This window comes from Chlamydotis macqueenii, chromosome 1, assembly GCF_036417535.1.
Source record: "Chlamydotis macqueenii isolate bChlMac1 chromosome 1, bChlMac1.mat, whole genome shotgun sequence".
Classification (NCBI taxonomy): Eukaryota; Metazoa; Chordata; class Aves; order Otidiformes; family Otididae; genus Chlamydotis; species Chlamydotis macqueenii.
Window position 1 is genome coordinate 83,500,493 of NC_141556.1, and position 11,082 is coordinate 83,511,574.

Consider the following 11,082-nt stretch of genomic DNA (forward strand, 5'->3'; position numbering starts at 1 on the left):
TTCAGCCCCGATCAGGACCAGACTACACAGTCTCTCTCTCACTCCCCCACCCTCGAAGAGAATAGGGGGAGATGATATACGAAAAGCAGCTCGAGGTTTGAGATAAGGACAGGGAGAAATCCTTAAAGTTAACCGTTACGGGCAAAACAGACTCGACTTGGGGAAAACTATTCATTTATTTCTAAAACTAGCAGGAGAATGAGACAGGGAACAAGATAACCTCCCCTCACCCTTCCCTCTTCCCAGGCTTAACATTATCTCTACTACCTTCCCACCCCGTGCGGCACAGAGGGGAAGAGGGAATGGGGGACGCGGTCAGTTCATCACAAGTTGTTTTATGCCACTGCTTCATCATCAGGGGAAGAACTCCTCTCATTCCTCCCCTGCTCCAGCGTGGGGTCCCTTGCACGGGCCACAGTCCTTCGTGAAACTGCTCCGGCGTGGGTCATCTCTTCCACAGGGTGCAGTCCCTGCAGTGGGTGGGGACTGGTGGCTGCCCCAGGGCAGGCCTTCCATGGGCCACAGGCTCCTTCAGGCCTCCTCCTGCCCCGGCGTGGGGTCCTCCACAGGCTGCAGGTGGATCTGTGCTCCTCCGTGGAACTCCATGTACTGCAGGGGGACAACCTGCTCCACCATGGTCATCACCACAGGCTGCAGGGGAATCTTGGCCAGAAGCTGCATTACTCCTCCCACTCCTTCACTGACCTTGGCATCTGCAGCCGTTCCTCTCACAAGAAAAATTCTTCACAACAGGCAGGCAGACGCCTCTCAGGATCTTTTCACATCTCATTCACATCTCATCTCCTCTCCACTTCTTGCAGCCAGGCTGGGCTGAGTTGGGCCCAGTCGGCTGCCTGGCGAGAGGCCAGAGGGTGAGGCCTGCAAGGCCCACAAGGCTCATGCCTCCCCCTCTCTGCCCCGGCTCAGCTGCTTCACATTTTCTCCTTTTTTTTTTTTTTCTGTTTTCCCCTTCTTAAATACTTTATCACAGAGGCATTATCATAGAACATTCTGCTACCAATTGGCTCAGCCTTGGCCAGCAGTGGGTCCGGCCTAGGCCCGGCAGAGTCCACTGAACAAAGGGGAGCGACTTCTAGCAGTTTCCTACAGAAGCTACCACCTTAGGCCCCCCCTCACTAAACAAAACCAGAACAGCAAGATTAGTTCCCTACAAAAACACCATGTAAAAATTTGCAGAGGAACAAACCTAGCAAGCTAACAGACTAACAGTTTACTACAAACTAGAAGGCTGACACTGTCTAGTGTCACTGTGTATAACTGATCTGATAATAAATTTGTATGTAAAGTAATTTCTGCTGGTTTTTTACTTACATCATCGCTACAGAAGCCACACTCAGCTCACAGGAACCATTGCAATTGTATGCTATGTTAGGCTCAATGCCTGTAGGAATTGCCAAGCAATTTTCAACAATGGCTGGAAATGTTAGAGAATTCCACTCTTACATCTGAAGTTTGACATGTGGTACAAAAGCCACAAAGGGAGGAGTCACACCAAGCACATCACCAAGTAACACATGTTGCTACCACAGTCCAAAATGCAGTGTACCAGTCCTGCTGGAAGCACTTCTCGGAGCTATCTTCCTCAAGTAGAAGAGTTTGGAACTTGGCTTTACATCCTAGAGTCATCATTTTAATTATTATATTGGTTTTTCTTAGCTATAAAAATCAAAGGTTTAGTATGTTACAGTTATACATAACAATGAAGAACTATAGCTTAGTCTCAGACCTGTACATGTTATCTCGAGGTCAGATCAGACAGAAAAGAGCAAACACTCTGAGATCTGCTGCCTCGTCCTGATCAGTAGCCTTGAGATGTAGAACAGTTGCAACATTCATCTTTGACTTGTAAAAAGTGTCTGTGAAGTGGACTAACCAAAGGAAGGCTTATAGCCATTCAGCCCCATAAATATGATTTTGCCATTTCTAGCTTGCTAATAGAACAAAGACATCATAACAGGCAATTAAATCTCGCACCCAAATTGAAGAGGTAGTTATGGGTTTTTGAAGTGCCAAATTCTGTAACACTGAATGGCATGTATGAAATTAATTTAAAAAAAAAAAAAAACCACTGGATCTTGACTTTCTCTTGCGTCAAGCTATGCTGTCTTCCCATATTGGACCTCCAGCAATGAGATCTGCGGGCTCATCTAAGTGTATAGCACTGATTATCACCTCTTCACCTGAAGTAAGTAGCAATAGTAACCTTTTGCTTGCTGTATGATCTAGTAGCTAGGCTGGTAGAAAACCCCTCATTTTACCTGTGGTTTACACAACTCTTAGACTCTATAAGCTACTTAAAGTTAGTAAGCTGCTTATTTTAATAGCTGTAAGGGGCAGTGCATCAGCATGCACAAACACACATAGATTTTATACCTTCGTCCTGAAGAGACACACAAACTTGAAATCAGACTTTAATCACAAATAGAATCACAATGCATTGATTCACCACAATTCCAGACAACAATTTCCCCTTAATTTTACATCAGATACCCTACTCACTGTAAAGTGGTGTTAACCTTCTTCAAAGATCCCATTCACTTTCACTTTACAGTATTTTCGATACCCAGAAGCACTGCACTCATCTTGCAAATCCACTTATATAGGGAGTGGCAGTTATCAGCATGCATTTTTGTCAACTTATAGGCAGCACATTTTTCTTCTTTCTTCCTTCCTTTTATTGTAAAACTGCAAGAGCCAAACAGCACACAGATATGAAGACTATTGAAAAAAAATTGCTTGCATATGCAAAGAGTGAAACCACAAAGATTAGATTTTTTTTGTCTTTATGCTGTCATTCTTTTGATTCTGTGACATACAGACAGGTTCTATTAGTTTAGTAAGCTTCACCCTTTTTCTGTTTCCCTACTTGTTATGCAGCTGGAAGTAAAAAGGTTACACAGCACAGGCATCTCCTAATAAAATTAGTTCCTTGTCAGAGAGTTGTCAAGGAATTTCACATTTCAACTGCATCGTTTGATCAGAATTCAACACTGAGAAAAATCAGAATAGGCTAAGCTGCCTAACTGGAGTATGGCCCTTGATATCTTACTACTTTCTCGTGGTTTAATGGCTGAACAGCCCGGACACAGTGAGTGGAGAACATGTCATGGAAACCAGCACAGATTCCCTCCAGAATGAACTTACCTGTGCCCTGGATGTTTGGGATCATTGAGCCATACCCATCTTCCTTCCTCCTCATCAAAGCTTAATCCAGTCCAAACAAAGCCAATGTCTTTATCCTTCAGTTTATTCAAGAAATCCTAGAGAGAGGTATGTCTTTAAACTGTCATAACAATGACACTTCATAAAACTCCAGCACCAGTAATGTAAGTGGTAATTAATATTTTTAAAACAGCAAGGCTTTCATGTCCAAAGATTCCAGAGAATGTTTCCAAGAAATTAAGAAGGAAAAAAAACACACATGGAAATTAGTTCAGATTCTCATCTACACCCAGTACTGTGGCTAACGATGGTAATGGAGCAACCAAGGAGCTAACCGTTGGCTCCTTGCTGGCCTCAGGCCCATTCCACTAGCATGTTTTAGATAAAGGATCAGGCTGATCCAAATTACAGGAGCTGAAGCTATCTCCTCTTTTTCCCTTCTACAAGGAAGGGAGGTGATCATTTTGCCAGCTCACCCTCCTGAGTGGTCTGGAAGTGACTGTCTGAACCTGGTCACCTTTAAGGAAAATCAGGAGCTCAAAAGAGACATGCTACAGGTTAGGGTTTGGTCCATGTAACTGTTTTTTCTATTGCCACAGACCTGGTACTGACATTTTAAAATGTACAAAGTACAGAGAAACAGTTCCATCCTGTAAAGAAAGGCAACAGCCTTTATGACAGCTGAGTTCCGAACAGGTTTGATTTGGAATAAAACATGCAAGAATCCTTCAAACACCAGCTGCTTCTTGTGGGAGATAATCTCTAGGCAAATCATTGCATCTATTTAAATGAAATGCAAGCTATTGGTCTTCTGTTTGATACAAATGTTTCTTAACATGCAGAAGCCAGTCATCAGAGCGATCTGGATTAGAAATGGCTTCTAAAAATACATGAAAAGCTATACTTTGATATGTGGATTCACAAGGTATAAATAAAAAGAATATTTAAACCACAGAGTGCCATACAAGCTTACCATTTCAGTCTCATCCTCTATAATCAGGAGCTCAGATTTTTTTCCTGAGCAATACTTTCTACTATTCTCCCAGGTGTCATGAGTGTCTGAGTAGAAATAACATCTCCCGTAATACAGCTTCCAGCCAGCGGGGCAGAGTTCACATCTGGAGTCTGTGAAGAGTTTGGGGTGAAGGGATTTTTGTAACTTTTTAATTTTTTTTACAACTGATATCATTATTATTGGCTCCTGCTTTTTCTGTGGCTTTTGAATATGAGAATAAAGAAGCTTTAAACCAGGGGTAAGGCAAAAATTGTGATGGTATAGCTCATTTTAAGAAAGCACATTGTCCCTGTTTTACAGTGGTAATAAGAATAGTCATTCTTTGATTAGGGATCACTCTGTGCCTTCAAATATTTCAGAACTCTAGATAATTGTACTAAATATTTTACATAATAATTGGGGTAAAAGCCATGGATAAATCCCAGCTCTGCTGAAATCACTGACAGTAGTACAACTCAATGGCATCATGAAGAAATAATAAAGACCTTCAGTACACTGCTTTGTTTCTATTTTTGGCTTAAACCAAAATTTTCAAGGGTGGAACTCTGAAATAGCTCACTTTATACATCTTTATCAATAGAAACATGCTTATTCTGGTACCTGAAGGTCAATTCCTTTGTGCAGGTGTTTATATTAAACTTTTCATGAGCTTCAAACCATTTATGCTATTATGAGCAAGACTTTATTTCCTTACCATTTGTATGTACGCATAAGCTTTTCTTTAATGTAGTCAGTAAGCTGTTGTCATGAAGATCTTCCTCAAAGATACTAACACTTTCAGAAAGATTTTTTCTGGGCTTCCACACATCACTTGATAGCAAGTCACCTGGACAAGAATCTCCAACATTTCAGTGTAAAGCTCACAAGTGAACTGGATAGAAACCCCATAGTAATTTTCCATGGATAATAATAGGAGTTTTAAGTGGAAACTCAGAATGTCATTCCAGCTTTCCTGTAAATGGTAGGTGGAGAGGTGAGCATCCAAATCATAAACAAATACATGAGCCAACTAACTTCACAAAGATGGTGTAGAGTCTGTTATCATCACACTTTTGACAACATGGTATGCAACAGTTGTCTTTCAAAAAACAGGGTTAGGCTTTTGATTTTCCAGTTCCTGAAATTTGTATTGAGCTTATTTCAGGTTGATGTGAGAGGGCAGGACTTGTATTCAGAGAAAGGGAGAACAGCTGACTCTGCAGGATACTCATACCCAGAAGTGCTTCTGAATTTCTCCTGTGTTCTCAAGTGATTTTTATGTGAAAAATGATTTTTATGTCCAGAAGCAGGCTGAATATTGGGACTACCAGACCAAGATTTGCTAAAGGAGGAAATTAAAATTAGACCACTTGATCAGTATTCAGATGCTTGTTGATGGAAACCTAAAAACTTGTTTGAGTTGATTGACCAGGACAACTGCAAGCATTTCTCTCTGATCTCTATGTTTAGATGCTTGGGGATAATGGCACACATTTGTGTTGGCTAGGTAAGCTCTGTATGCACACGATCAATGCTGGCAGAGGCTCAGTGCTTATGCACAAATTCTGTGGACAATGCAAAGGCCACTTTTATAAACTTTTATAAAGAGGCATACATTTTTATTTCTGCTTAGAGAGGTCTTTTTCAACTGTGTATACCATCTTCCAGCCTCCTATCTCACCCATCCCTGAAGTCCAGCTCACATTCTGATTGTACATGCCAGGGAGGACTAGCTGAGACTTAAGGTAAGCAAAGCTGGGCATCAGGAGCTGAAGACTGGCTGTGAGGATGAGGGAAGGAGGACACAGCAGGGGTTCCAGTTGTACTATATACATGGAGTGAGTTCTGTTTCTTTACTAGAGTTTGTCCAAACTGATGGATTGATGGATGGATTCGTTGGCTAGAAACCTTGCTGGATTGTTCAGTTTTGGAAAGGAATAAGAGGGACTCTCCAATTGGGGGACTGGAAAGTGAGAAAAACTCCAGCCCTCTATATACACCCTGAACATGCAACAGTCCTCTGAAAGCCACTGACCTTCTGCAGATCTACAGCCCCCAAATGCCGGTCACTCCCTCCCACCTTCATCAGAAACACAGTAGTAGAATGCATAAGTGGTCTTGTCACCTTGTCAATACAGTTTGTTTGCAAAACTTGTTTAAGTTAAGGATTGATACTATCAATTAAAGCAAAACATTTCACTTGGTCACTTACATTGCTGAATTAACGTGATCACAGCTCCCAGAAATACAACATTCAGAAATCCTGAGAGAGCAGCAAGATACCGCAAGCCTGAAGAATCAGAGTGAAGTTCTGCAAGAAATAAAAGGGTTTTACAAACAGAGCATGAATTACTACTCAGGGCATAAATCTTGGTTTCTCTAGACAACCTTCAGACAAAATGTCCATCACTGTCACTTTGCTGTGTGCTTTATCACAGTTGCTTTTTCCCTTCTGGTTGCCTCCTGCATACCAGGTGGTTCGTGCTGTCTCCACTGTTTGACAGTTAATTTGAGATTTTGAGTGGCTTCTGAATAGTTTCTACTTCTTCATAGCAGGGGGATGTCAGTTGCAGATATCAAGAAGACTGTTAGATGTCACAGCAAGCACTTAACAAACATTAAAGAGAAAGGTAAGATTCCCTTTGGCTGTCTCTCTGTAGGCTGCACAAAGCCACCTGTCTCAGCCTCTCCTCCTGTGTCACTTCTCCAGCTCCCTCAACTATCTCAGGAGCCCTCTGCTGGACCCTTTCCAGCAGGTTGTCAGCATGCTCTTCGAAGGGGTAGTGATATAGTTAATGTAGGCTGCAATACAGCAAAGCTCTTTAAAATAACTGAGGCTGTTCTATGTTATAAGGATGTTCTATGATACCTCAAAGGATTCCTTGGAGCAGGGAGGAGAACAGTTAGAAGTTGCCCAGCTATGCAGAAAATATATTAATTTTTCTTCCTAGTTTTCTAACAAGACTAGTGTTTTCAGGAAGTACTTTGTGAATGTTCTAGAAAGAGCAAGGCATAATACATTGTTCTCTTTGACCAAAATTAACTTCATGGGAAGAAAGATTTTACATGCGAACCTTCCATGAGTTAGGACTCAGGAATAAAGTCAGAGAATGACAGAAGGATAATTTTGTGTTTCATGGAAATGGCCATTCTTGGAAGATAATACAGGGTGCCAACTATACCTTGCAGAGAACTTGTTCTCTAACTGGTAAATAAGATCAGGAAGTATCCCATGAAAGTATCCTTTAAAAGCCATTGCATTTTAAATGCTGGTTGTCCAGACCAGATGTGAAAAAGCTGTTTGAAAAGTTCTCTGCTTCTACACGATTATTTCAAAAATGTAATGGATGGAGTTGTATTTCAAATCATGAAATGACTTGAACTTTGTGCTACATGAATAACAATAACACTTTCACTTTATATCTCATGTCTAGCTATAATCCTTTTGCACAGAAGTCAAACATCTCTTTTCCTCATTTATCCATTCCATGATTTTTACTTGGGAAATGCTGTATCTGTGACTAGTCATCCTTTAATATTCAAACAGCTAATCCCCACTGTTTTCATACTGCCACCCTATTTAGATGGCAAATATGTAAACAGAATGCAGTACTTTTCGCTAGCTATGCAACAGATTGTGGTTAAGCATCTACGTGCATTTTTCTTCTTCCTTTGGGTACTATGCAGTGATTTTTACATGAAAACTGCAATTAGGATAGCTGGGGTCTAATCTTAACTCTGCCATGATTTGCACAATGGCTAGACTGCAGGCAAAACAGTAACAGCGACTTGTGTAAACACTCAGATTAGCGCTCAGCTACCCAGGATGAGCTCTGGTAGCAGCAATACCGCAGAGCTGACAAAGCAGCATGGGCTGACACCTCAGTGTTTGCCCAGCTTCTCAAGACAGGGGCTGCAAGGGGGAAGGGGAGCTCTGCATTGTGGTCTTCCCTCTGTACTACATGAACAGGCACGGATATTGCACTAGATCATGCCAATGGGGCATTGCAACCACTTCTAACCACTCCAGTGAATACACTTCTCTATTCCGTATGTCTGTCATGCCACCATGACTAGTCTGTGTCTGGTCTAAAGCTAGCTCACAGACCTTTCACTACAAGTAGAGACTCATCTTGCAGTGGATGGTCTAACACTGTCCTCTTCACTCACTTACCTGAAGTCTTTCTGCTGCCCTGTTGGGTCATGCTACCCAATCATGCAGGCAAATGATGAAGATAGAGCACCTTAAACCAAGCTTTGTCTCTCTGTGTGTTTGTGGTCACATACTATTCTGTATATGTGCCACACATGCTTTGCGCTTCTTTTAAATGGAAACATTCAATCTACTTCATTACAGCAATGTTTTTATGCACTTTGACAAATATTTTAAAGACCATTGAAATGGTGCAGTTGATAACAGGCTGTCAGATAAACTGTGGTAATAATAGACAAACTAGCATCATTTATGTCAATAAAATTGCACACAATTTATCCTGCCATACTGAGTAACTGAAGTGGTCTCTTGCTTTTTTTCTATTAAAAATTGTTCTTACATAAGCGTGCAGCCAGGATTTCTCAGGAACTGATCATCATAGCTAACTAACTGTTTGGAAACTGAATGTCTAATTGCACTAAGAACTTGATATATATGATCTGAGAAGTTCTTCCCCAGGACACTTAAAAGAAATAAAGGTTAGCAAGGCTGAGCTTGAAAGCCTTCCAGCACATATCTTTGTACTTTCTCCCTTCCTGCTCCTGATGCTTTTGACAAAATCCTCAGAAGTTGTCAAAAAAACTTACTGGACAGTAAGTTACTGTCTTACAGTTTTCATTTAAATTACTGTTAAATTCTTCTTAGATGTAATTCCTGAAAACAAAAAAAAAAAAACAAACAACAAAACAAAACCCTGTAGAAAACTTAAATGGCTAATGAGCCATTAATCAGTGCCAAACTTGCCGACAACTACTGCCTCATGTTTTCTTCCTAAGCCTGTATCTCCTAGTCTCCATTTTGTACTGGGACTGGCAGCACCAGTATTCCAAGCCCCGTGGAGTACTGCATTTTATCTACTATCATATTTCTCTGTATACCGCCATATATCATCAGTAACTTTAGTAACACCAACTAAAATTTCATTAGATTTGTGGGTTTTTATGATAATTCAGATAGGAGATTTGTTATTTACAGATCAAGCCTGAAGGCATACCATAAATGCTTATATGCTCACCTGCACTGGACCTTTTCTTCCTTGCTTTGAAATGAAGTTCTGTGTAACCCTCTTCATTCTCCATCTCAAGGTCTTTTTATCACTTCTTCCTATTGAAGACTGTTTGACTGTTAATGTCAAACTAGGTTACGGGAAATGCTTCAAATGAGTATGATAAACAGGAAGGGGACAGCAGATGACCATTTGTGCTTTTAGCTGAAGCCATGCAGTAGCAGGATGATGAAAAATAACAGTATAAACTACACAGACAAGTGAACTCTTTTTCTCTTCTTTTTCACTTCGTCTTTCTCTAACTCCAGACCCTTCTGACAGATACTTCTAACACTGCATTTCCTCCAGTGCACTATCACAGTTCTCAAATGCAGTCTTTCAATGCACACACCCTGCTGCACATCAGATAACAGATATGAGCCCATCAAGCCCATTTCACTGGATTGATGGACTTTTCTCATTTATCTTACATTAATATCAGCTGTGTCAACTTCTGTGTTCTTTATCAAATGCTGGGAATCACTCTCACTTTACCAAAAGAAGATTGCGTGCATATGTCTAATTAAATAGCTGGAAAGGGTATTTAAATACATGTATTTATCCTTGGTTCTGCTTTGTACCTCTCCACTTGAGCCACAGAGTTCACAGATTTGAGCAACTTAATGCTTTTAAATGGAGACTTGTGTGGCATAGAACTACTGAAGCAGATCTGTTCAAACCTTATAGTTTGCAATGTTTCTGTTGTACTTCAAAAGAACAAGCCTGGGCTTTTTGTAACAGCAAAGAGTTTTTACTTTTAAGTTGCCATGCAAGGTCTTTTCCAAAAAAAAAAAAAAAAAAAAAAGAAGTTGGGGGTTCTAGCAAGTTCTTGATGATCTTTTAAGTGCTAGTCTGGAATATTTCTTTCTGAAAATTGAGGACTCAGTAGAAAGGTGAAAGTTTTTTTTTCTCTGAAATTACTATAATGATTTCTGTCTGCTGTCAAATTCACCAGGTTTCACCAAGATTTTCTTTGGGTCAGGACTACATCCTGGCTTCACCTTTAATGTGTCCATATAGTGCCTAGGGGAGATACATCCGGGGACATAGACCATCATATCATCAGCTGTAGTATGCAATTAAATACTAGTATCTAAACACTTATCTCAGTTTGGAGGAATATAAGTGCATCCAGAGGACAAGACAGAAATTATTCACTGATTTCTTAAACAAAACCTCTCTGATTATTAGGAATGGTCATTTAAGCTTGGAAACCTCAGCTTTTATATTGTGGTTAGTACGTGAAAGCCAGGGTTAAGCTATGTGCAGTACAATCACATACTGCAAAAAAAAAAAAAAAAGTGATCACCAGAGAAGTCTTTCAAACACAAACATACTACTTGAGGCTGATAGATCAGTATGAAACAAAAGGTGCTGAGTGACCAACAAATATATTATGTTTCTACAAGGTGGTAGTAGGTGCAGCACTACAATGCTAAATAACTTTCCGGTACCCAGCTCAGACACACCCTTGCAGTGTTACCAGCCGCTGTCTGGGAAGACAGAGCAAGAGGGAAGTGTTTTAATGTTTTGCCTTCATTTCTCACTTTCCAAATGTATTTTAATTTGTGATAAATAATTAACTTTCCCCAAATTTAGCCTGTTTTGCCCATGGTGGTAACTGGTAGGTAAACCCTCTGCCTTTAT

At 40.6% G+C, this 11,082-nt stretch overlaps 1 protein-coding gene across 1 annotated transcript; it reads right to left on the reverse strand.

Moving 5' to 3' along the window:
- Positions 1-2,534: 2,534 nt before the first annotated feature.
- On the reverse strand, positions 2,535-9,469 carry LOC104486120 (killer cell lectin-like receptor subfamily F member 1). The gene is made up of 6 exons (XM_010128700.2): positions 9,406-9,469; positions 6,390-6,488; positions 4,893-5,024; positions 4,157-4,308; positions 3,166-3,281; positions 2,535-2,706 (listed from the first exon to the last, which is right to left on the reverse strand). Exons 1-6 carry the CDS (start codon positions 9,467-9,469, stop codon positions 2,562-2,564), a joined length of 708 nt encoding a protein of 235 aa, XP_010127002.2. The 3' UTR covers positions 2,535-2,561.
- Positions 9,470-11,082: the final 1,613 nt, after the last annotated feature.

What these genes read in the sequence shown, in the direction of transcription:
- LOC104486120 (XM_010128700.2), bottom strand. Translation starts at nt 9,469, where the DNA reads ATGGAGAATGAAGAGGGTTACACAGAACTTCATTTCAAAGCAAGGAAG. An exon ending in GAAGAAAAGGTCCAGTGCAG is followed by an intron (nt 6,489 to 9,405) that starts GTGAGCATATAA and finishes TATTTCTTGCAG; the next exon opens with AACTTCACTCTGATTCTTCA. An exon ending in TAGAGGATGAGACTGAAATG is followed by an intron (nt 3,282 to 4,156) that starts GTAAGCTTGTAT and finishes ACCTCTCTCTAG; the next exon opens with GATTTCTTGAATAAACTGAA.